Source organism: Gymnodraco acuticeps, unplaced genomic scaffold (genome assembly GCF_902827175.1).
Source record: "Gymnodraco acuticeps unplaced genomic scaffold, fGymAcu1.1, whole genome shotgun sequence".
In the NCBI taxonomy this organism is placed as follows: domain Eukaryota; kingdom Metazoa; phylum Chordata; class Actinopteri; order Perciformes; family Bathydraconidae; genus Gymnodraco; species Gymnodraco acuticeps.
Window position 1 is genome coordinate 3293231 of NW_022990699.1, and position 27426 is coordinate 3320656.

General features: G+C 40.5%; 3 protein-coding genes and 2 pseudogenes across 7 annotated transcripts in view; all 5 read right to left on the bottom strand.

The window, feature by feature from the left end:
* LOC117555896 (protocadherin alpha-C2-like) overlaps window positions 1-27426 on the bottom strand; it is a 206894-nt gene that overhangs the window by 152310 nt on the left and 27158 nt on the right. The window contains exons 1-2 of one of the 5 annotated variants that reach the window (XM_034230947.1): window positions 7999-10545; window positions 1053-2267 (exon numbers count right to left, since the gene is read on the bottom strand). The exons of 3 other annotated variants lie outside the window; for them this stretch is intronic. In XM_034230947.1, coding sequence (XP_034086838.1) covers window positions 2250-2267; window positions 7999-10353 — 2373 coding nt within the window. In that variant the 5' untranslated portion in view covers window positions 10354-10545 and the 3' untranslated portion in view covers window positions 1053-2249. Of the gene's footprint in view, window positions 1-1052; window positions 2268-7998; window positions 10546-27426 lie in introns of those variants that run through there. One more of the 5 variants, XM_034230946.1, reaches the window with a different exon arrangement.
* Window positions 1053-27426, bottom strand: part of LOC117555899 — a 61776-nt pseudogene continuing 35402 nt past the window's right edge.
* Window positions 1053-27426, bottom strand: part of LOC117555903 — a 32179-nt pseudogene continuing 5805 nt past the window's right edge.
* Window positions 12560-15070, bottom strand: LOC117555905 (protocadherin alpha-3-like). Its single transcript, XM_034230954.1, is given in 2 exon segments — window positions 12560-12973; window positions 12975-15070. Coding segments are annotated over 2 exon segments (2367 nt in total). The 5' UTR covers window positions 14928-15070.
* On the bottom strand, window positions 15060-26635 carry LOC117555736 (protocadherin beta-14-like). The gene is made up of 3 exons (XM_034230697.1): window positions 24149-26635; window positions 15679-16434; window positions 15060-15167 (listed from the first exon to the last, which is right to left on the bottom strand). Exons 1-3 carry the CDS (start codon window positions 26504-26506, stop codon window positions 15060-15062), a joined length of 3222 nt encoding a protein of 1073 aa, XP_034086588.1. The 5' UTR covers window positions 26507-26635.

Here is a 27426-nt window from a genome sequence, read left to right on the forward strand (position 1 = left end):
AGGGAATAGGTTCACCTTCATCTTTTGCTCTAGGCCTGAGGCTGTGATGAGCCAGATATTTTAGTTTTGTCCATTCCCTCTACTTTTGTTTGAAGTTTCAAGGTTGAGAGAGAGAAAGGTGCTCTGACATATTCATCTCTACCCATAGCTCCAGTTTCTACAGAGAGGGGGTAGTGTGGAGAGGAGAGGCTGTCTCTGTGGTCAGAAAGAGAGATGAGAAAGGAGGAAGCATGATGGAATAAATAATAACGGACAACACTGTTTTACAATAGCAATTAGCAACCAAACTAAGACTTAAAGACCTAGATGAAAAAGAGATGTTAGAGAGAACGAGGGGTAGAGTAACACAGCCTCCAAAAGACGTCAGCCATTTTCTATCAGAATGTTATTACGTGAAGAGACAGGAGGGGGCATAAGAGAGAGTACCAGCTGGAGGAGATCAGGGTGCGTAGGAGGAGGGGAGGGATGGAGAAAATCTGAGAAATATTCTTTGTGTAAAAATGAGCTCGAAGAAGATATATGAAAATAAAAATAAACCAGCAAATGAAAAGGAGTTAATTAAAGGTGAAGGTGAGAAGGACTGCACACTAGACTGGATAAGAGTGTGGTAGTGATAATGGGAACAAAGGCAGAGGAAGACGGAGGGAGGAGAGAGTGGGATATGAGTCAGGCTTACAGCACTAACACACATCTTCCACACCCATGTCTCATTGTTTTTCATACTCTACACACCCACTAGATAAGATGGCGGGAAAGGTGGAAGAACACTTACAGTAGCTATCGGCACACGTGTAAACATCCTCGTACAGAACTCAAGTGTGTGTGGCTACAGGGCATCACATAAACAAATCTCCCTAATATCATGACAGCATTTTAGCAATGACACTAACTGCCAAAACTCCTGATTCCATGTTTGCATGGCAGATGGTTCATTTTAAAAATAAACACAGCAGACCAACTTCACAAAATGAAAAGCTACATGTGGGATGAGATGACTCACCCACTGTACATAACAGCTCATTGGTGCACAAATATGACCAGAAGGAGCCAAATGATGTTCAGACAATTTTTTAAATAAGGAGAAAACAGATAAGACATTTCAGGCTATAGCTTTAGTTTACATAACAGTATCAATATCACTTGAGCACACACTGTGACTTATATAAATACAATACTGACCACATATTTATGCTTTTGCATTTCATTTTAAATGCATATCATTGCTTTTATTAAACTGCCTTGTTGTACAATCTTGCTACAGGGTCATGCAATTGCTGAAACCCCCACATGTTCAGTTATGTTGAACCTACAGCAGCAATGTGCTCTTTACATGAAATACATATCAGTGTTAGCTCTCATAGGCAAGTTATGCTCAGACCAGATCTCTCTATATACAACTATTGAAACATACTAGAAAAATCAAGACCACAGATCAACACATTTATATTTTTGTGAATACAATGCTGACAATGTTTTCATGGTTTATTAATCCTACTACAAAACCAGACCACTTGATGAACACGTATACAACTAATTAAACATACTTGGAAATAAATATCAAGTTGTTCAGCAGTTTTCAGACATTATTGTTTTTTTTAAAGACTTGTAACTAAACAAACACTATTAAGCTTTATAAACAGAAACGTGCAACGTTCAGAGAAATACAATTTAGCTTAAAACAAGGTGAGGCAATTACACAAGATGCTTAATACGGGCATTAGTCTGGGGGTAAAAGGTCACCGGGGGATGAGGAGGCCTGCCGTTAGAGGCTGGATACATTTAACAGCTCAAATCTGATCCCATCCATGCATAGCCAGAACTAAATACAACATACGGTATTTAAGCAGACATATGTATGGCAACGGTGGCCTTATACCCCCTCTACTCCACAGTGAGCGGTGCAGGATACTGCTGTAAGAAGGCAATCCTCTTACGTAGACTGCATCCAATGTCTAAACAGCTGAGTCTGGATTTCCCTCACCCATTAATGTTATCAATCAGAGATCACAATCCCCTGCATAAATCTAGATCTCAGGACTTAGGATGCTTTTAGGTTCTCATCAGTGTGTCTTTAAGGGGATTTTCAAACAACTGGGTCCTCACTTGTTTTCCACTTAATAGCAGTCTGTCTTGCTTGCAGCCTTGCAATGGCTGCTCACTCTGTTCAATCCTCCAGGCAAGCGCTGATGACCTAAGCACAGCAGCAGATGTTGTGGCTGTATGAGCACCGATGCCAAACAAGTGCAGACCTACATCTGTTCTGATCTCTGTTGATTCAAAAAAAAAAAAAAAGACAAAAAAAAACATTTAATCTTTGCACAGGCCTAACTATCAAGCACTGGTTATTACATCAGACAGACATGAATAGCTAGGCTTACCTGTTTCTATAAGCTTTTATTGTATTAATATTATTTCTGGTAAATTACTACATTATTAAGAGATGTGTTCATTCAAAAATAAAACAAGTGAGTAGATTGGCATAACGCAGCACCTTGAGCTAAGCTCATGTCATCTAGCATTTAAAATGAAACTTGAACAAATGTAGCGCACCTTGGTTCTAATTATTAGAGATACATATGATTGCTGATAGAGGAAGATGTTGTTAGCACCCTGGAGAAAAGCCTTGGCTGCAGTGAAGTGATTCTAAAGTGAGAGTGTCAAGGTCCAACCTATAGGACTCACCACGCCATGAGTCAATGCACTGAGACGTAATGAAACTGAGGGTTTATATAACCGAGTGGTGGAGAGGAGAAAGGGGTCAGCCCTATTCCCACACGAAATCAGGCTTGAAAGAAATAGGAGCGAGACAGAAGAACAATTACAAATATAAACTATTTTTGTCCTTACATTTAGCTATCATGCAAATGCAACCAGGTCAGACACAAAATAAGTTCAAAAAAATGAAATGTAGGTATCAGGATGAAAGAGGCTGTTTGACCCATATACTTCAGGGACTAGCCTGGGCCACACATGGAATGTTCTAGCACAAATGACAAGCGCAAAAGGAGCATTGCCAGGGAGTCTTGGCCAACAGTTGTTCCATCAGCCCACAAAGACATGTTTTGCTTTCTGACTCTGATATGGCCCTTTTAATCCAGAGGCAAAAAGGAGTGGATCTGCATGCAGTGCATTACAGATAAAACTGCCATCAATTCACAGAAAAGCACAGGATTTAAAGATGTGGATAAACCAGACTTAAAGTTCAAGGCCCAGAATAGATACTTTTTTAACACAAATAAATATTAGTTTACAGTTTAACTTGATATAGAAAGAGATGTTTTACTTTGCCCAACCGTTCTCTCCAACTCTGCCTTCAAAGCACAGCACCACACCGTGATGTACAAACACTTTATTGACCAAATACTGTAAGCTGCGCTGCTGCAGTGCCTGTGCTTGCTGACATTCACATTAACAACCTCCTGATTCACCATCACCATCACCGAAAGGTCTGCAAAGTAGAAAAGCTGACACACACACACAATCAGGCCCAGTGTCAGTCCAGATAACAAAATGTTCAGCAGAATCTGGACAATATGGCGCTTATCTAAAACAATACAATATGACCTAAAACAGCAGGTATTTATTGAACTTGTCAACATAATGCCATGATAAAAGTCAACAACCAAACTTGATATACCATCTCCCTTCTTCCATCTGAAGAGCCTCTTCATCTTAATTTGTAAAAAATAACACTCTGGTCAGAATACTCACAGCCATTCTTACTAGCACTCTGAGTTAACGCAGTATGGTTACCTAGGTGTTAATATTAGTGAATAACAAAGGACACAATGACCAGACCACCTCAACACTTTTCTTTTTAGCCTAGTCTTCTGTAATTTTCCTTTCGATTTTTTATGTTTTGTTCTTTAGGATGACTCAAACAAAATGTATTTGCTTTAAAAATGTTTACTTAAATGTATATTTAAAAGGTGTAGTCTATAGATTTCCTTTACTTCTCTCCCCGTTTGCACATGAACGACATGTATGTGTGGACAATTAAACATTTGTGTTAAATTTCACACAATGAGAGGTTAGAGAGCAACAGAGGTCAGTGACTAGAAGTTTGCAAAATACAACAGTAGGGAGAAAGGTGCTATTTAATAACATAGTTCAAAATAGCATCTCTAATGCATTAATTGAATGTAGTATACAGACAGTATATAGTTACTGCAGTATTGAACATCAGCTACTATGACATGGGTCTGCTAGCGTTATTGTTTTTTTCAATTTAACGTGGGAGCTTTGTACTTTGTCTTGTGTTTATGGTGACAGTTTGGTCTGTGATGGATACAATATGTTGAGAAGGATGCTTTTTGGTACATCTTCCCTTTTTTAAAACATACAATAATTCAGAATAATGGCTAAAATGATAGAGCTATGGTATTCTAAGAAACATGTTCGGACCAGGCAGGGCATCTGATTTTAACATGGTAAATGTCTCACAGTGGATGCGTGTTTCTTTCTCTCTGCGAGTCACTATATCACCAAGGGAGCATGCTCTGCTGATGCTCTATTTTCTCCCAGCCCCCTTTCTTCTGTGAAAGTGCCCTTCAATAAAGTGGATTAGGCATTTGTGACCAAGTGTGATGTGTTGATGCGTGCATGTGTCTCTGAGCACAAGCGTGAACATAACGATAGTAGCATGTTTTTGCGGTGCACTACTGTGTGTCTCTGTGTGTGTGTGTGTGTGTGTGTGTGTGTGTGTGTGTGTGTGTGTGTGTGTGTGTGTGTGTGTACATTTGATTACCATCACTGCTGCTGACCTCAATGTGAGTTGTGCCATCCTTCAACAAAGCTGGAGCAATAAGAGAGAATATGCCCTACTGACACACAACAGCACATGCAGCATCCACAGCCACTACCCTACAGGCATGAGGCACAGCAACATAGAGCTAGAAAGCATGTGGCAGAACAAGAGAGGGGAGAGACTGGATGGAAAAGACAGAAAACGATAGGGGGACAGGAAAGGATAGCAATATGTGAAAGAGTAAACGAAGGACAGAGATATAAAAGTGAGAAAATGAGGCCAAGAGTGGGAGGGGGGAGGGGCAAAAACTGAGGGTGATATTAACATGGAGGGTAAAGAAGGAGGAGAGAAATAGTGAGGAGACATAGAGGGAAGATGAAGAAACGAAAAAAGGAAAAGCTTCTGTATAAAACAGAACAGAGATAGAGGCACAATAGAACAGTGTGTACTACAATGAAAGATCTCTCATAGAGGGACATTCATATTGCAGTTTCTAACAAAAGAAAGCCTAAATTATGTTTGTAGGGGAGCCAAAGAAAGACAAATAAATGAAAAGTAGAAATAGTTCTAGAATCGAAGTCAACCCATTTGGAAAGTTTGCATATAATCCAGGTAAATGCAGAAGAGGTTATGAAGCAAAGAAAAGAGAGGAAGGAAGGGAGTTTGCTTTGGGGACAATTAGCATTTGAAGGGAAATTCTCTCAAGTTGCTGACATTACAGTACATACAAGTGGTAACAGCTGTGTCCTCTCTCCTCTAACATTTAGCTGGTTTTCTTGCTCTCTCCCTCTGACACTGAATATGAGGAAATGTTCTCAATCACTTAACAAAGACAACATACACACACAAAACACAAGGTTCATTGCACTGTGAATGATTTCCAGTGCAGACACTCAGCATGCAAACACAATTGCACAGATCTGCAAAGCCAGCCAAGCACACTGACAAAGGCACTGGAGCAAGCAGCCACACCCCCGCCAAAGAGAGCATGCAGAGTCAAAATAGTAGGAATATGATGGCGTTGTACTAGGATGAATATATTACATGAGATAAATGCTCTTTTCAGTTTAGTCGCCTTAAATGTTTTATATCAGGTTCAGAAATTACAAACATCAGAAGTACATTTTAAAATGGAGCTGCTTGCTTGACACTTGTGCGGATCTGCACGTTGTCAACAGGGCAAACAACGATATGCATGTGTTTATTTATCAGACTAAAGCGCAGCACATGTGCTTGTATCTGAATGCAACTCGTGACCCTGGTTGTAAATCATCCATTCCTCTCAACTGTTTTTTTCTCCCCCAAAATGCCACGATAAAGTAACAACATTGCAGTGATACATAATTCAGTAGGACATTGTTCGACTCACAGTTTACCCAGAGCTCACCAATGTTCTCCACTGACATCACCCTGCACTTTTTAGGTGTAATGGAATGCACTCATGTTTAATTGCAATTCAATAAATCTTTTCAGGGCATCTGCTGTCCAGGCACAGCTTAGCACTGCCGCTATTTTGCAAAACACACAGTTTTATCTCACACACACACGGGCACACAAAATATGCACACTTCCACACATGCAGCAGAAGTGTGTTTAGGCTCTACTGCATGAAGCCGAGCTGCTGCCTTACACTCAATCTGAATGCATCCTCTCCTTTCCTGCATTCATAGTCCACTTTCATCTTTATGTCAAAGGGTGTCAAAATATTCCAGTAGCTTTCAACAGAGCCAACTTTGATTTGTTCATTGAATTGTTCTTCGTACAGTCATTTTCTATGTAGGAAAACTAAGGTTGACCCAGTTGTTGAGAGAACAGATTATCTCCTTACTATAAAATATCTAATTAGAAGCTCAACTGTTCCCGCCTTCCCTATTGCTTCGATATATTCTCCATCTGTTGCATGATTGACAATGGAGATTTAACTGTTATAATCCATGTGTTTCTATCTAAATAAACCCATTTTCATTAAATATTGTGAGATGTCTATAGATTAGCCGTAGAAAAGCCACTTCCCCTCCCCCACCTCTACTGCTCTCTCTTTCCCTCCCTCCCTCATCCTCTTTTGCTGCTGTTGCTAAGACCACTGAGCGCATGCTACTCTGTGGAAACCAGTAGAGGTGGATCTCCTCATGTGTTGCTATGGGCAACGCACTGTGTTCAGCATATAATCAGCCCAGAAGCCGAGCATGCAGACCTACACACGTGTGGTGAAATATGACCTATTTTTTGGTCAGACAAAGGGTGAATCTGGTGTGTATAATATGAACGGTGCACACTCTTATACATCACTGCCTTGTATTCTTTAAGACCAAAGCACGACAAGCCAATCAGATTCATATTATTTCAACATATAGTGGCTCTATACTTGGAGTACTGTAGGATTGAAGATCCCTGCTGAAGCAAAGTGAGCACGCCCCACCTGACAGGCTGTACATTGTGATTCACCGCACACCAGCTGCAGGTTCCCTCTCTCCCCCTCTGGCTGTCGTAGCTGCAGCCATTCATGGACCATTGAATCACCTACACTACATCAGCCAGCACAGACCTCCAGTAACTAGTTAGTCGCTCACTAAATAGGCAAAAAGAGCAAAGAAAATACATACATTTCTGTGGAAGCAAACATAATTTCTTTACCCCTCCTGAAAAATGTATGTGGCTGAATAGTGTCTTTTTCAATTGAGGGATTAGAGATACATCATGTTTGACTCAAACCATATTATGATTGCAAATGAAAGTTAACACAAAGGCCCAGTAGTTACTGGAACAATTTGAAACTTCCCTTTTTTAAATGAACCTTTCACCTATTTCACCAGGTTAAACCACTACCCCAATGAAATGATGCGTCTCTGCTTCATGGCCAGTTTATGACCTACTTTTAAACAACTACACACGGCCTGAAACTGACAAATGACAGCTCAAGTTATGATGAATCTAAGTTGGTCAATTCACAGCAAAGTTCTGAAGAAGTTTGATGTGATGAAATACTAAACAGTTACAACAATACCGTTGAGAGGTTTTCATTTTGTTAAGGAGAAAAGGAAATATGGGAAATATGTTGTTCTCTTGTTCAAGAAAGAAACCGTGTCTTCATTGTCAAAAACAAATTATGATTTACTTTTGCAGGAATATCTTCTTTTTTTAACAACTGCTTTGACCACTATTTCACAACAACGCCACGACTTCTATGAAGAAAATGTTTACTATAATATACAGGAAAATAATAACTTTACTTAAAATATCTTTGGTCTTACCTCTGTAGATGTTCCCCTCCTGTCAGGGAGCACCAGTGTGTTGGCATGGCTGCCCGGGACTATAGTAGATCCTATACTCATTCTGGGTCCAACTAACATGTAGCGCTTGTCTCCAGATCTGTACTGGATGCTGTGACACAGTGTCCCATCATAGTTAGTCTCTTGTAGATATTTAGAAGTATAGTCTGTGGATTTAGAGCACTGCATTGCAATCAGCACGATGATGCTGATGAGAAAAAGTGTTGAGACTGAGCCCAAAGTTATCATCAGGTAAAAAGTCACATTATTATCCTCATCATCCTTTGTTGCACTTTTAACATCAGCAGCAGCAAAAGCCTCTCTGGGCTCCACAAGTTTAACAACCACAGTAGCTGTTGCTGACAGGGAAACGTTGCCATTGTCTTTCACCAGGATGAGCAGTTTATGCTCAGCCTCGTCTGTCTCTGTGAATGAGCGAAGTGTTCTGATCCGTCCTGTATAGCGGTCCAAACCAAAGAGACTGTGGGCAGTAACTTCCTGCAGTGAGAACAGTAACCAGCCGTTATATCCTATATCAGCGTCATAGGCTCTGACTTTAGTCACCAAGTGTCCTGCGTTCACATTGCGGGGAATCTCCTCCACACCTTCAGCAGAACCGTTAGAGCTGACCGGATACAGGATGACTGGAGCGTTGTCGTTCTGATCCAGAATGAACACGTGCACTGTGACGTTGCTGCTTAGTGATGGAGTTCCAGAATCTGTGGCGACAACTTGGAACTGGAACGTTTTCAGAGTCTCAAAGTCAAAGCTTTTTAGTGCCAAAATATCTCCAGTTTCAGAGTTGATATTTAAAAATGAGGTCACTTTTTTGTGTTCATTCCCATATCTAACTATGTTATATGATATGACAGCATTATCACCCTCATCACAATCATGAGCACTCACTGAAAATAAAGAGGCTCCTGCAACATTGTTCTCAATAACATAAAATAGATATGGATTTGTTGAAAACTGTGGACTGTTATCATTAACATCTGATACAGTCACACTTATTGACCTATGAGATGACAAAGGTGGTTCACCGGCATCTTTAGCAATTATTGTTACATCATACTTGGACTGATGCTCTCTATCAAGCATAGATTTGGTGACTATAGAAAACATATTCTCTTGTAAAGATGGTGTTAATGTAAAAGGTACATCCTCACTTATATAGCAGATAACCTTTCCATTTAAACCAGAATCATTATCAGTCACACTTATCAAAGCTACTGTCGTTCCAGGTTTGGAGTCTTCAGGAATTGCATTTGAAAAGGATGTCACCTCAATCTCAGGTGCGTTGTCATTCAAGTCCACAATAGTTATTATAACACTTTTTTCTGTTTCTAGGGAGACTGGTCCTTTATCTGAAGCTTTAATATCAATTTCATACCTGTCTTTTGCTTCATAATCTATCTGTCCTTTAACAATTATTTCACCAGTGTTAGCATCAACATCAAAAAGTTTACGTAATTTATTATTCACATTTTTTCCAAACGAATAAACCACCTCTCCATTTAAACCATCATCTAAATCGGTGGCATTCACTTGCATGATAGTTGTGCCAATAGGTGCATTTTCACTTAGCACGGCTTCATATGAGTCTTTGGCAAAAACTGGCATATTGTCATTTACATCTAAAACATGAACAATAATTCTCATATTTCCTGATTTAGCGGGCTTTCCTCCATCAACTGCTGTCAGCATTAATCTATGACTTCTTGCAGTTTCTTTATCTAATGATTTGTGCAAATAGAGAACAGGAATTTTCCCATCTTCTCCTCTATCTTTAACCTCCAAGCGAAAATGGTCATTTTGACTGAGCTTATATTGTTGGATAGAAAACATGTCGCTGTCTGGATCTTGCGCGCCTTGTAGTTGAAACCGTGCACCGGGTAAAGCAGATTCTGATATCTCTAATTGCGTCTCGTTTTCAGAAAAGATGGGAGAGTGGTCATTTACATCCAAAACCTCAATGGCGACGTAATGCACCTCTAACGGATTCTCCAACACAGTCTTTATGTTGATAACGCAGGTGCTGATCCGCTCGCACACTTCTTCTCTATCAATTTTCCGGTTTACGTGTAAGATGCCATTGTTGTTCAGTTGAAACAGGGGGTCGGTCGATCCAGAAACGATGCGAAATCCTCTTGCATTCAAAGCACTGATATCCAGCCCCAAATCTTTAGCGATATTCCCAACAACAGCACCCACTGTAAGCTCTTCGGAAACGGAGTATCGTAGCTGAGCTGAACTAAAATGAATGAAAGTAAGAATCAAACAAACAAAGAGCTTGATCAGGCGCTCAAACCATGCTCTGCGTCCACTTCCTGCCATATTGCATTAAAACAAAACGTAGCTTAGAAAGAAAAAGTGAGTCTACACAGTAGCGGACATTTTGAACAAAAATAACAAATAGGCCTACTCCAATTTTCGAAAAAGGATCGTGAACGAGTCAAATATTTGAAGCCATCGCCCGAAAGCTCGAGTGCACCCTGTCGCGAAATACCACTAAACTACTGACGTAGAGTAACCTACGTTCAACCGACAGTCGTTCATTTGCACAAGCAGTGACACCATGCGAGCTGGCGTTTCAATGCAGATCATTTCAATTTAAAGAAACAACATTTTATGATACATTGTGTAGAAATCTTATTTTTATGTAACGGTCGCATGGTTAAACATTCCCGTAGCCTACTGAGCTGAGGTGGAAGAAGTACTTAGATTTCACTTAAGTAAAAGTAATTCAATATACTTTGTAGGCTAAAAGTCCTGCAACAAGTGAAACTACTCATTACGTTATTATATAATATTATAATTAATGATGCTATGTGCATTACTTTAATGTCGATACTGGTAAAGGTGGCGCTCTTTTGAATAATTTAACATGGCTGGGTAGTTATAATACATTATAATAAACATTTGGATAGTTTTTTTTCTAAATTAATAATCAAACCAAGTAATTAAAGCTATCAAATAAATGTACTGTTTTAAAAAGCTACATAACTGTAGTGGAGTACAGAGTATAAAGTAAATAATGTAAATACCTCAGAATTGTACTCCAGTTACTTTCCACCACTGCTGTTCAGATGCAATACAACAAGTGAACTCCATAACATTTCAGGATTAGTGGATTTATAATTGTTAGTGTAATATATTTGAAATATATGAATACATTACAATATGCGTTATTTCTTCGATCAATCCACAATAAGCCTCCACTTCAAAAAGTTATTCTTTTTAAGAATCTAGACCACTGAATCCTTATCGATGACATTTCAAAGAGGCACTTCTGATATTTCTCAATAGATTACTTAAAAGTAAAAATAAACTGCATAAACACATAATCCAACTACTCAGCAACAAGGAGTCAGCATTATGTTTATGCAAAAACAAAAATAACATGATGTGGGCTAAACAAGATGTTGAAGCTGCCAGTGCATTCATGCTTTCTTAAGTGTTACTTTATGGCTCCTGCATTAATTGACAACATGAAGGCGAGTACACTTTGTGATGCAAGTCACATTTTAAATGACACAAAATAGGATTAAAATGCTATTATGTTACAACTGCTACACTTTATCAGCAGGCACACTTGATATGTAAGTATGTTTCTCCAAATACAAGTGTGGGATATCATTTAAATTATTTAATATCATATTTCATAACTGATTCTGTCTTTTCTGAAACCGAGGTGGTCGCACACATCTCTGCTTGTCTGGCTGACATCTCTCAGTTGATGTCTGCACACCACCTGAAGCTCAACCTAAACTGCTCTTCATCAGGTAAGGAATCTCCTATCCCTGATCTTTCCATCAATATTGGCACTTCTTTTGTTTCCCCGACTTCAACCTCCATAAGTTCACCTCCACATCACCTCTCCTTTGCTTCCTTCACTGACAGTGGCTGCCAGAATCCGCTTCAAGACACTGGTACTGGCCTAGCGAGCTGTGAAGGGATCAGCCCCTTCCTACATCCAGGCCTTGGTTAAACCATGCACTCCAGCACATGAACTTCGCTCAGCGTCAGCCAATCGGTTTGCTACTCCGTCTCTGCGAGTTTTACCCTGGTACCCTTCAAAAACACATTATGTTTAGTATCCTGGCTCCCAAATGGTGCAATGAGCTCCCTATTGGCATCAGGACAGCAGAAAGACTGCATACTGTCGCAAACTGAAAACGCATCTGTTTGGATTGTACCTTGGCATTTTAATTATTGTAACAAAACAAACAATCAATAAAAGCACTTTAAAGAGTTAGCTTGGTACTTGTAACTATAATTCATCAGCACTTACAATGGTATGACTTGCTTGAAGTGACTATATCTGCACTCTCCTTTTTGTTCAGAGTTTGAATCACTATGGTTTTTGCACTTATTGTAAGTCACTTTGGATAAAAGCACCAGCTTTTTTTCACCAGAAATGTAATATCCTAGGATGTTAACCCATCCAATTGTGGGATATAGATTTCTAAGTATATTCGACATGGAAGGAAATAATAATTATCATTATTTTTCACATGGAGTTGTCATATTGTTACTATATTTATCTTACCTCTGTAGATGTTCCCCTCCTGTCAGGAAGCACCAGTGTGTTGGCATGGCTGCCCGGGGCTATAGTAGATCCTATACTCATTCTGGGTCCAACTAACATGTAGCGCTTGTCTCCAGATCTGTACTGGATGCTGTGACACAGTGTCCCATCATAGTTAGTCTCTTGTAGATATTTAGAAGTATAGTCTGTGGACTTAGAGCACTGCATTGCAATCAGCACGATGATACTGATGAGAAAAAGTGTTGAGACTGAGCCCAAAGTTATCATCAGGTAAAAAGTCACATTATTATCCTCATCATCCTTTGTTGCACTTTTAACATCAGCAGCAGCAAAAGCCTCTCTGGGCTCCACAAGTTTAACAACCACAGTAGCTGTTGCTGACAGGGAAACGTTGCCATTGTCTTTCCACCAGTATGAGCAGTTTATGCTCAGCCTCGTCTGTCTCTGTGAATGAGCGAAGTGTTCTGATCTGTCCTGTATAGCGGTCCAAACCAAAGAGACTGTGGGCAGTAACTTCCTGCAGTGAGAACAGTAACCAGCCGTTATATCCTATATCAGCGTCATAGGCTCTGACTTTAGTCACCAAGTGTCCTGCGTTCACATTGCGGGGAATCTCCTCCACACCTTCAGCAGAACCGTTAGAGCTGACCGGATACAGGATGACTGGAGCATTGTCGTTCTGATCCAGAATGAACACGTGCACTGTGACGTTGCTGCTTAGTGACGGAGTTCCAGAATCTGTGGCGACAACTTGGAACTGGAACGTTTTCAGAGTCTCAAAGTCAAAGCTTTTTAGTGCTGATATATCTCCAGTTTCACTATTTATATTTAAAAACAGACCAAACGTTTTTCCACTGCTCTCCCTGGGAATGTAATATGAAATATGTGCATTATCACTATCATCAAGGTCAGATGCCCTTACTGAAAATACAGGTGCTGCTAGGTCATTGTTTTCAGTAACATAGAATGTATACGGGCTCAGTGAAAACTGTGGTCGGTTATCATTCACATCTGATACAACAACACTTATTGTTTTTTCATAGGAAAGCGGTGGCTCTCCGGTGTCTTTTGCCACTACTGTAAGTTCATAAAAAGACTTAACTTCTCTGTCTAGTTTTGATTTGGTCACTACTGCGTACATATTGTCTCGCAAGGATGGAGTAATAGCGAAAGGACAATCATTACGTATAAAGCAGGAAACCTTCCCATTAGGACCTGAATCTAAATCATTGATGCTGATTAAAGCTACTGTTGTTCCAATTCTGGAATCTTCGGGAACTGATTTGGAAAATGATGTAATTTCTATCTCTGGGGGATTGTCATTGTAGTCAATTACCTTTATTATCACAGATTTGTATGTAGAAATAGGAATAGTACCTTTATCTGAAGCTTGTATATCAATTTCATAGCTTTCATTTTGTTCAAAATCTATTTCTCCGGTCACTTTTATTTCGCCCGTCTCTGAGTCTATATTAAATAATTTTTGCAAATGTAAATCCACTTCTTTGCCAAATGCGTAAACAATTTCGCAGTTTGCACCCTCATCCAAATCAGTCGCATTAACCTGAATAACTAACGTTCCGAGGTCTGCGTTTTCATTTAATATAGCAGAATATACGTCTTTTGTAAAAATCGGAGAATTGTCATTAAAGTCAAGCACCTGAATTACTATTTCTACTGTTCCAGACCTCGCTGGCCTCCCACCATCAATAGCTGTAAGCAGGAGCTTGTGCTCTCTCATAGCCTCTCTGTCTAACTGCTTCTGCAGAATCAAAAAGGGCATCTTACGATCTTCGCCCCTCTCCTTAACTTCCAAACGAAAGTGGTCGTTTTGGCTGAGTTTATACTGCTGAACAGTAAACTGACCAGCGTCTGGGTCGCGTGCAGGCTGTAGCTGGAACCGTGCTCCCGGTAATGTAGATTCAAATATCTCCAGGCGCTTCTGCTTCTCTGGAAACACGGGGGAGTGGTCGTTTACATCCTGCACCTCTATAGCTACATAATGGATTTCCAGAGGATTTTCTAGCACGGTTTTAAGGTTGATTATACATGCTTTGCTTCGTTCACAGATCTCTTCCCTGTCCACTTTCCTACTGACGTACAGGATGCCGTCGTCCATATTGAAACGAAAAAGGGGTTCCGTTGAACTGCCAACAATACGATACTCTCTAGCTTTCAACGTAGCCTTATCAATTCCCAAGTCTTTGGCAATATTTCCAACAACACTTCCTTCTTTCACTTCTTCAGAGATGGAATAACTGATCTGAGCTGAGGCTTCGCTCCAAAACGTTACGAAAGCTGCAATGTAGACGAAGCATCTCCATCGCGCTATCCACGGCTGCTGCCCGCTTTGTTCCATTATGCACAGACAAAAAGAATAATCCGGTATCTATAACTGTGTGGTCAGGAAACAATAATCAGGCCTATTCCAATGCATACTGTGTTTCATTGCCAAGACTGTGCTGCGAAATGAATGGAGCTAGTTTTGTGTTCAAGCCCTTTTCACGCAGAAATACATGATTGGATTAAAGACGATGACCAAAAGCTCTGACACTATTTGCCATACCGACACCATGCGATCCAGAACGTTATTGCAACACTGCTTGACATAAACATATAATATTATTAAAAGTTCATAGAACAATATTAGACAAAATAGTCCATATAATGTTAAGAAATATTGCATGTGCCGTTACTGTACCAAACGAGTCATAATCAATTAATTAAGAATGTCCAATTGATTTGCCAAAAGCTGTGGCTGCGTATTTAACACGTTTCAGTTCCAAGGACGCAGACATTTGCGTCTGCCGTAAAACGGGTATGAGTAGATTACCTGATGGCTATGGATAACTGCATTAACATAGGCCTACTGTAAATCACCAACTGTCCTAAAACAAGTATAAAGGTTGCAAAAACAAATTATTGAAGTCTGAGAGGACGAAGATGCTGCCTCATGAGCAGATGCTATTCTTCTAAACACAAGCGTTTCAGTATTCATACATGATCCAATGTAATTTGATGTCAACTTAATTAAATGTAAATATTAAAATGGCAATGACAGTACTACATGAAAAGTTAGGGAGTTGGAATATGGTTATATTTGGTTTTACCTCTGTAGATGTCCCCCTCCTGTCAGGGAGCACTAGTGTGTTGGCATGGCTGCACGGGACTATAGTAGATCCTATACTCATTCTGGGTCCAACTAACATGTAGCGCTTGTCTCCAGATCTGTACTGGATGCTGTGACACAGTGTCCCATCATAGTTAGTCTCTTGTAGATATTTAGAAGTATAGTCTGTGGACTTAGAGCACTGCATTGCAATCAGCACGATGATACTGATGAGAAAAAGTGTTGAGACTGAGCCCAAAGTTATCATCAGGTAAAAAGTCACATTATTATCCTCATCATCCTTTGTTGCACTTTTAACATCAGCAGCAGCAAAAGCCTCTCTGGGCTCCACAAGTTTAACAACCACAGTAGCTGTTGCTGACAGGGAAACTTTGCCATTGTCTTTCACCAGTATGAGCAGTTTATGCTCAGCCTCGTCTGTCTCTGTGAATGAGCGAAGTGTTCTGATCTGTCCTGTATAGCGGTCCAAACCAAAGAGACTGTGGGCAGTAACTTCCTGCAGTGAGAACAGTAACCAGCCGTTATATCCTATATCAGCGTCATAGGCTCTGACTTTAGTCACCAAGTGTCCTGCGTTCACATTGCGGGGAATCTCCTCCACACCTTCAGCAGAACCGTTAGAGCTGACCGGATACAGGATGACTGGAGCGTTGTCGTTCTGATCCAGAATGAACACGTGCACTGTGACGTTGCTGCTTAGTGACGGAGCTCCAGAATCTGTGGCGACAACTTGGAACTGGAACGTTTTCAGAGTCTCAAAGTCAAAGATTTTTAGCACCAAAATATCTCCAGTTTCAGAGTTGATATTTAAATATGAGGTCAATTTATTTCCTTCACTGCCATCTCTGAGAATATGATAGTTTATTCGTGCATTATCGTTCTCATCACGATCAAGAGCTTTAACAGAAAACACAGAGGTGCCTGGCTCATTAGCTTCAGTGATATAGAAAGTATATGGACTCAATGAAAACTCTGGACTGTTGTCATTCACATCTGAAACCACTACATGTATTGTCTTCTCAGAAGATAATGGAGGTTGACCAGCATCTTTTGCAGTTATTGTAAGGACATATTGTGACTGTTTCTCTCTATCTAGGGGGGATTTGGTCACCAATGAAAACATGTTGTCTTGTAAGGATGGAGTTAAAACAAAAGGAACATCCTCAACTATGGAGCAAATCACTTTTCCATTGAGACCAAAGTCCAAGTCATTTACACTGATAAGGGCTACTGTAGTTCCAGGTCTAGAATCTTCAGGGATGGAGTTTGAACATGAGGTAACCTCAATCTCAGTTGCGTTATCATTGACATCAATTATCTGGATTATAACACTTTGTTCTGTAGTTAGTGGAGCAAGTCCTTTATCTGATGCCCGAATTTCAATTTCGTACTTGTCCCTTTGCTCATAGTCGATCAGACCTTTGACAGTTATCTCACCTGTTGATGGATTCATATTAAAAAACTCAAATAGTTTATTATTTACACTGTTACCAAATGAGTAATACACCTCTCCATTCTGACCTTCATCTAAATCAGTTGCATTCACCTGTACGATGGTGGTACCTACTGGGGCATTTTCCGAGAGCGTAACAGATTAACCATCTGTAGAGAAAATGGGTGTGTTATCATTTACATCCATAACTTTTACTACAATATTCATATTACAAGATTTTGGAGGTTTCCCTCCATCCAGTGCCGTCAACACTAATGTGTTTATCCCTGCTGCTTCCCTATCTAAAGATTTTTGTAAAATCAATATTGGTATTTTACCATCCTCTCCTTTATCCCTAACCTCCAAACGGAAGTAATCGTTTTGGCTGAGTTTATAGTGTTGCACGGAGAAAGGACCACTGTCCGGGTCCCGTGATGCTTTTAGCTGAAATCTTGCTCCGGGCAACACAGACTCAGAAATATCCAACTGTTTCACTTCCTCTTCCACAACAACATAATGCACCTCCAGAGGGTTTTCCAGCACGGTTTTCAGATTCATTAAACACGTACTGCTCTGCGCGCACACCTCCTCTCTGTCAATCTTCCGGCTCACATACAGGACACCATCGTTTTGATTCACGTGGAAAAGCGGATCCGCATTACTGAAAACAATCCGATACTTCCTGCATTTCAGTGTGCTTTTATCTAATCCCAGATCTTTCACTATATTTCCAACCACAGTTCCTTCGTTAACTTCCTCCGAGATTGAATATCGTATTTGCGCTGAGGCCGCGCTCCACAAAACTCAATGGTATTTTGTTTTTAACCATATCAAAGTTATTTAATACTAAAAGAGAGAATGCGGCGGCCGAGTCTATAAACATCGTATAAACTCCTTCAGCTTCAAGCACCAAGGACAGCGATCTCTTTTCAGTTCGGCAAACACTTTGGATTAAGATATTATTATTTTTCCTGTCGTATCGTACGCCTGCCATTTTAAATCAACAAGCCTTTCTTTAAATAAAAGAAGGTTAATATAGGGTGTTATAAGACAAGCTACAAAGTCAACATCATGCCAAAGCAAAATTAATTAAAAAAGGGTCACAAGCATTGTCCATATCATTGCCAAGATAATGCAGAACGTCACGCAGGATATTAAGTCAGAAATGTTTTGATATAGTTGATACAGGTACTGACAAGGTGATTGACTACGATACAAAAAAAAAGAAGCATATCCTTATTCAAGTTCACTTCTATGATTATGTCCAAAAAAGTACATATGGTAATAATTGTGAAGGGCAACCAGGAATGCCAACAAACAGTACTACATGTGTTAGCACCATGGACAGAGACACTTCCTCCTGCATTTAGAGGCGTATGAATACATTACCCTAATTGTTATGGAAAACTGCAGTGACTCATACATCACCAACTATTCAACAACAAGGATAAAGTATAAAAAATCAAATGATTTCAGCCAGATAAAACGAAGAAGCTGCCTCAAGAGCAGATCCTATATCCTAATCAAAACTGTACTTTAGTGTAGGCTACTTAGCACACAGAGCTCACAGCTCCTCAAACCATTTTAATCCGGCCCGCCGAATATTGGCACAAAATTGTCCAAATTATAGTAAAGACCGCATTCATTTTTGCCTTGTTTCTGCAATACCCGGCATTTCAGTTGATCCCACTAGATGGCGCACTCTAGACACAATTGACCTTTGCTGGAGTCTGGTCTATTCAGCTGGCCCCACTCGGCAACCCGGCAAGATCTAAGAACCAAATACGTCAACCAAATGGAGGGGGTCGAGATTAACCTGAGCAATAACAGTTCATGGCAAGTACAACGAATACAAGTTGTAACAAGCAGTAGCGCTGCGCAAAGTGACTAGAACGCGACCACACACTTATATAAAGTCAGGCAACACTAACCAGGCTTCGTGTGATTCTTTGTGAAGAGGCATGACGTTTTCCTGTTGTTTTGTACTATTGCAGCTATCGGATGGAATCAATAGCCTACATGGGCTACATGTGGCCATCACAAGTAAAATCATAACGAAAACTACGCCGGTAAAATGTGCTCGTAGAAAACGGCTTATGCCACAATATGATAGCAACAAGTAGTCAAGATAGTCTGATTAGCTTCGGTTGCTATGCTAGCATCACATGTAGAATGCCAGATAAACTTTCATAACAGCGTTGTGATACCAAACAGCGTCAATTCAGACTGAAACAGTAACACATTCACTGATGGGGGTGGGGGATATTTATCAGCTGCTTGTGTGACAGTGACTTTACAGCGGCCGCTGCAGTGAGTTAACAGTATAAACGAGCAGCACTGCAGCGGGCGGTAATCCCGCTGAACCACATTAATAAACAATGCACCACGGCACTCTGGAGAAAGGTATACGGTTGGAGAAGTAGTTATTTAATTTAATCTGGCTTCGTATGATTACAAATTATCCGACCCAGTCCTCAATTGATGTTGTTGTGAGCGGTGCTGCGGAGAAAATCAGCGACGTAAAACGCCGTGTGGGTAATAAGAAGGGACGTAAACAGTTACGTCATGACGCAAACGATGATGCAATGACGCACTAATTCACCTTTAAACCTAATTAACCTTTGAACCTGCATCTGTAACAATGAGTGGACCAAAAAAAAGAAAATTCGACAATGAGTGCCGAGTGTTTAATGAGGAGTGGACAGCTAAATATGTTTTCACTGATCTGCTACTGGCCCGGCCCGTCTGTCAAATTGTAAAACTCATAGTGGCCCCTGAGCCAAAAAGTGTGCCCACCCCTGAACTACAGGTTAGTTTATCCTGATCTATCCGATCTCTATTCAGAAAACACGCATTTTAAAAGGTTTTTCGCCTGCCGTCTTTTCTGCAGACTTGTCACAGCATTAATTCATGGGTTTTACTAACTGGTATCAGTAGGCTATGTTGTTACTTCGGCATCATTTTGAAACGTGTATTACAATTAAATCACGGTAAAATATGTTCATCAGGAATACATTACCCTATTCGTTATGGAAAATGGCATTGACTCATACATCACCAACTATTCAACAACAAGGATAAAGTATGAAAAAATTAATGATTTCAGCAAGATAAGACGAAGATGCTGCCTCAACTGCATATCATATATCCAAACAAAACTTTAAAGTGTACTTAGCACACAGAGCTCACAGCTCCTCAAACCATTTTAATCCGGCCCGCCGAATATTGGCACAAAATTGTCCAAATTATAGTAAAGACCGCATTCATTTTGCCTTGTTGCTGCAATACCCGGCATTTCAGTTGATCCCACTAGATGGCGCACTCTAGACACTATTTGACCTTTGCTGGAGTCTGGTCTATTCAGCTGGCCCCACTCGGCAACCCGGCAAGATCTAAGAACTAAATACGTCAACCAAATGGAGGGGGTCGAGATTAACCTGAGCAATAACAGTTCATGGCAAGTACAACGAATACAAGTTGTAACAAGCAGTAGCGCTACGCAAAGTGACTAGAACGCGACCACACACTTATATAAAGTCAGGCAACACTAACCAGGCTTGGTGTAATTCTGTTTATTTTGACCATCCGTTCACTGTTATTGACAATTGTGAAGAGGCAGAAGTTTTCCTGTTGTTTTGTACTATTGCAGCTATCGGATGGAATCAATAGCCTACATGGGCTACATGTGCCATCACAAGTAAAATCATAACGAAAACTACGCCGGTAAAATGTGCTTGTAGAAAACGGCTTATGCCACAATATGATAGCAACAAGTAGTCAAGATAGTCTGATTAGCTTCGGTTGCTATGCTAGCATTGATTGATTGATTGATTGAAAAGTGTATTAACAGCTTGTATATTGGGTACAGTACAGTACAGCTCAAAACATACAATTGTTAAGGGGATGCAGACCAGAGAAAGACTTTCGTCTTGTTTACATCAGGGTCCCCCATTTCCAATTCATCATGTCATTTAAGACATATAAGACATATTTGACATACAGATGGCTTATTTACAATTTACATACAGGTGGTTTTTTTACATACAGATTGCTTGTTTACAATTTCCATTTTAGATTTCGTTCTAATACATCCTAACCGGACATTTAAGACATACCAAGTCTACAGATATACAGTTAGTAACAGAGTCTAAAATGCGAGTATATACATAGATGAGGTGGGGGGAAGCTGTCCATTGAACGACAGGTTGAGATTTGTACCATTACCGGGGCCAGTTTTGCAATGCTCTCCCCCGAAGGTGCTCTTTAAGAGAGGTTTTGAAGGTAAGTATAGTTTTACTTTCCTTTACAGTTGTGGGAAGAGCGTTCCACCTTGATGTGGCATAATTGCGAAACGTGTATTCCCCCTTTTTTGTGCCAAATCTGGGTTTCACATGATTTGTGGAGCTCCCTCTGGTGTTATGATCATGGTATTCCTTGACCTTTGGGAAGAATTTTGACATGTACATGGGTACCATAGAGGTGTAGTGGATCTTGTAGACCAGGCCCATTGCAAGTAGCTGTACTCTGTCGTCTACTCTAAGCCATCCTAGGTTGTCAAAGTGGGCAGAGGTGAGGTGGGTTCTAGATGAAAGGTCAAGCAGTAGTCTGACCAGTTTATTTTGCGATGTTTGAAGTTTTATTTTTAGCGCCTTGGAGGTGCTATGGTACCATGACGTGCAAGCATAGTCATAGTACCCTTGAATGAGTGCTCCTGCCAGAGTTTTCAGGGTGTTTTTGTTTACCAGAGAGGAGATCCGGTATAGGAATCTAGTGATTGACTCTTTGATTGACTTTTTTTATTACATTGGATGCCATTTTGTCACAGGAGAGGTTTGCCTCAAGAATAGATCCTAGGTATGTAATTTCCTTCTTACTTGTGACAATAATGTCGCCCACTGCAACTGAGAAGTCGTCGGATTTGCTGAGATTATGTTTCGAACCGAAGAGAATGGACTCTGTTTTACCCAGGTGTAGTGATAATTTATTATCGGCGAGCCAGGTGAAAGATTCTGCCGAGCTCGGAGCTGAGGGTTTTTTCAACCTGCAACCTGTTCCTGTCAGAGACCAGCAGGGCTGAGTCGTCCGCGAACAGGAACAAGTTGCAGTCACATGCTGATGACATGTCATTTACATAAATTAGGAACAGTAACGGACCTAATATGCTTCCTTGTGGAACACCACAGCTCACTGGGAGGGGGGGGACAGAGTACCGTTTACCTCCACCATCTGTTCTCTCCCCTCCAGGTAGGATTGCATCCAGCTCACCGATAGTTTATCAAAACCAATTGCTTTTAGCTTGTCAATCAGAATGGGGTGATTGACAGTGTCGAAAGCCTTTTGTAGGTCCAGCATCACCATGCCGCAGTACTTGCCCTCATCCACCTCTTGTTTGATGTGGTCGCTCAAATAAAGAAGGCATGTGTCAGTGGAGTGGGATGTTCTAAAGCCAGATTGAAATTCATAGATTAGTTTATTTTCCGCGAGGTACTTTTCGACCTGTTCATATACTATTTTTTCCATGACTTTCGAGATGGAGTTAAGTATAGAAACAGGGCGGTAGTTGTCTGGGTCCAATTTGCTGCCCTTTTTGTGCAGGGGGGTTACTCTTGCAATTTTGAAGTCTTTGGGTACTTTTCCCTGTTTTATGGAGAGGTTAATTATGTGAGCTATGACTGGTGAGATGGCGGTTGCTGAGTCTCTGAGGAATTTGGAGGGGATATTGTCGTGGCCAGTGGCCTTGTTAGGTTGGAGGGCGCTCAGTTTAATGAGTACCTCTGCTGTTGTTACCCTTGCTAGACTGAAATCATCTTTGCGTACCCCTAGGTTTTTGTAGTAGGTCATGATGTGATCTACTCCAAAAAGCCCTGAGTGGGAGCATCACATGTAGAATGCCAGATAAACTTTCATAACAGCGTTGTGATGCCAAACAGCGTCAATTCAGACTGAAACACATTCACTGATGGGGGTGGGGGATATTTATCAGCTGCTTGTGTGACAGTCGGACAGTGACTTTACAGCGGCCGCTGCCGTGAGTTAACAGTATAAACGAGCAGCACTGCAGCGGGCGGTAATCCCGCTGAACCACATTAATAAACAATGCACCACGGCACTCTGGAGAAAGGTATACGGTTGGAGAAGTAGTTATTTAATTTAATCTGGTTTCGTATGATTAAAAACTACCCGACGCAGTCCTCTATTGATGTTGTTGTGAGCGGTGCTGCGGAGAAAATCAGCGACGTAAAACGCCGTGTGGGTAATAAGAAGGGACGTAAACGGTTACGTCATGACGCAAACGATGACGCAATGACGCAATAATTCACCGTTGAACCTAATTCACCTTTGAACCTGCATCTGTAACAATGAGTGGACCAAAAAAAAGAAAAGTCGACAATGAGTGCCGAGTGTTTAATGAGGAGTGGACAGCTAAATATGTTTTCACCTATCTGCTACTGGCCCGGCCCGTCTGTCAAATTGTAAAACTCATAGTGGCCCCTGATCCAAAAAGTTTGCCCACCCCTGAACTAAAGGTTAGTTTATCCTGATCTACCGATCTCTATTCAGAAAACACGCATTTTAAAAGTTTTTCGCTTGCCGTCTTTTCTGCAGACTTGTCACAGCATTAATTCATGGTTTTTACTAACTGGTATCAGTAGGCTATGTTGTTACTTCGGCATCATTTTGAAACGTGTATTACAATTAAATCATGGTAAAATATGTTCATCAGGAATACATTACCCTATTCGTTATGGAAAATGGCATTGACTCATACATCACCAACTATTCAACAACAAGGATAAAGTATGAAAAAACTAATGATTTCAGCAAGATAAGACGGAGATGCTGCCTCAACTGCAGATCCTATATCCAAACAAAACTTTAAAGTGTAGCCTACATGTTAGACATGATCCAATGTAGCTTGAAGTCAAAATGTTGAAATATAAGCAAATAATCACCATCACATTGACAATGCTATACACGTGACGAAAGGACAGGAAGCTGGAATATGTATTTGTCTTACCTCTGTAGATGTTCCCCTCCTGTCAGGGAGCACCAGTGTGTTGGCATGGCTGCCCGGGACTATAGTAGATCCTATACTCATTCTGGGTCCAACTAACATGTAGCGCTTGTCTCCAGATCTGTACTGGATGCTGTGACACAGTGTACCATCATAGTTAGTCTCTTGTAGATATTTAGAAGTATAGTCTGTGGACTTAGAGCACTGCATTGCAATCAGCACGATGATACTGATGAGAAAAAGTGTTGAGACTGAGCCCAAAGTTATCATCAGGTAAAAAGTCACATTATTATCCTCATCATCCTTTGTTGCACTTTTAACATCAGCAGCAGCAAAAGCCTCTCTGGGCTCCACAAGTTTAACAACCACCATAGCTGTTGCTGACAGGGAAACGTTGCCATTGTCTTTCACCAGTATGAGCAGTTTATGCTCAGCCTCGTCTGTCTCTGTGAATGAGCGAAGTGTTCTGATCTGTCCTGTATAGCGGTCCAAACCAAAGAGACTGTGGGCAGTAACTTCCTGCAGTGAGAACAGTAACCAGCCGTTATATCCTATATCAGCGTCATAGGCTCTGACTTTAGTCACCAAGTGTCCTACATTCACATTGCGGGGAATCTCCTCCACACCTTCAGCAGAACCGTTAGAGCTGACCGGATACAGGATGACTGGAGCGTTGTCGTTCTGATCCAGAATGAACACGTGCACTGTAACGTTGCTGCTTAGTGACGGAGTTCCAGAATCTGTGGCGACAACTTGGAACTGGAACGTTTTCAGAGTCTCAAAGTCAAAGCTTTTTAGCGCCAAAATATCTCCAGTTTCAGAGTTGATATTTAAATATGAGGTCAATTTATTTCCTTCACTGCTATCTCTGAGAATATTATAGGTTATTAGTGCATTATCGTTCTCATCACGATCAAAAGCTTTAACTGAAAACACAGAGGTACCTGGCTCATTAGCTTCAGTGATATAGAAAGTATATGGACTCAATGAAAACGCTGGACTGTTGTCATTCACATCTGAAACCACTACATGTATTGTCTTCTCAGATGATAATTGAGGTTCACCACCATCTTTTGCAGTTATTGTCAGGACATATTGTGACTGTTTCTCTCTATCCAGGGGGGATTTGGTCACTAATGAAAACATGTTGTCTTGTAATGATGGAGTTAAAGCAAAAGGAGCATCCTCACCTATTGAGCAAATCACTTTTCCATTGAGACCAGAGTCCAAGTCATTTACACTGATAAGGGCTACTGTAGTTCCAGGTCTTGAATCTTCAGGGATAGAGTTTGAAAAGGAGGTAACCTCAATCTCAGGTGCGTTATCATTCACGTCAACTATCTTTATGACGACACTTTTTTGTGTAGCCAGTGGAGCAGGACCTTTATCTGTCGCTTGAACTTCAATTTCATATCGGTCCTTATCCTCGTAGTTTATTAAACCTTTAACAATTATCTCCCCTGTTGATTGGTTAATTTCAAATAGCTTAAAGAATTTACGATTTACGCTGTTGCTAAACGAGTAAACTATTTCTCCATTTAGTCCTTCATCCAGATCTGTCGCATTCACTTGTAAGATTGTTGTGCCTATTGGAGTATTTTCCTCAAGCATTACTGAGTTTAAGTCTTTAGAGAACACAGGCGCATTATCATTTACATCTAAAACATTTACTAGAATATTCATAGTACCAGATTTCGGAGGTTTTCCTCCATCTAGTGCAGTCAGCATTAATGACTGTCTTGCGGAAACCTCTCTATCTAAAGATTTTTGCACAATTAATACAGGTATTTTCCCATCTTCACCATGGTCTTTAACCTCTAAACGAAAGTGGCCATTGTGGCTGAGTTTATACTGCTGAACAGTGAAGGGACCACCGTCTGGATCTCGCGCAGCTTGTAGTGGAAATCTTGCCCCAGGTAAGACTGACTCAAAGATCTCTAACGTTTTCTCTTCGTCTGGGAAACTGGGAGAATGGTCATTTATATCCATCACCTCCACTCCAACATAATGCACCTCCAAGGGATTTTCTAGCACAGTTTTCAGATTTATTAAACACGTACTGCTTCGCTCGCACACCCCTTCTCTGTCAATCTTCCGGCTCACATACAGGACACCATCGTTTTGATTCACGTGGAAAAGCGGATCCGCATTACTGGAAACAATCCGATACTTCCTGTCTTTCAGTGTGCTTTTATCTAAACCCAGATCTTTAGCTATATTTCCAACCACAGTTCCTTCGTTAACTTCCTCCGAGATTGAATATCGTAATTGTGCCGATGTTACGCTCCACAAAAGCACAGCAACCACGCAGCCGATCCACCGTCTTCTCGCCATTCTTGCCACGCATCCTCTTTGTTCCATGATTAAAAACAAAAATGGTAAGGATTCCTCACAGGGCTAGTAACCGTCTTGTAAAAATATAGATCAACACATCCGGGTATGCAAATATTCACTCCGTTAAAAACATGTTAACACACGGGGCAATGTGTATAAATGCGGCAGCCAGCCGCCAAGCAGAATTATCGAACTGAGAGCACTAAAAAGAGGTGGATCCAACGCCCAGTAACGACAAGTTAAAACGTTATTTTTCTGACACACTGACACCATGCGATATGCTTGCTCAGTACAAGGAAATCAACGTTCATGTACCTTTTGTGATAGTGAAATGAAAACATTTTTGTATAATGATTTACTTTACCCTGAGTAGTGTTTACTTGGTTTAACTACATCACATAATGCGATGCCTTAACCAGATTTAACAATAAACGCATTAATTCCTCTAAAACAAATGAATGATGCATATTATGTTTAAACAATGTTTGATATATCTATTTAAAATTGGTTTGACATTTTGCACAGTGTATTAGCAGGTATCAGAGCAGCTGAGTAAAACTTTAAAGCACCGTGGACAGCGAGGCAGTTATGATTCGTCCTGTCATATGTGTAAATGTACAATACATTGAAGAAGCCTTGCAACCTCGAATCACACATTAGCCCAAGTGAAGGTAATGTTATTTGAAGCATCAAAGTAGCCTATGTTTTAGTTGTAGTATGTGTTTGTCAGAATATGGAAAAAAGCAGGAGACTACAAACTGACAAACAGAGGAGTATAAGCATATATCACCCCATAATGACACTTGTTGATAACAGCTTTTCACTTCAGGTTAAACAGTTTAATAAAAATAGCAGCTGAATACTCAAATATACAAAACAAATATCCTTCAAATACTTATATGCCATCAAACTGTACAAGTGCTGTTTATAATTTAGAGTTTTTCAAT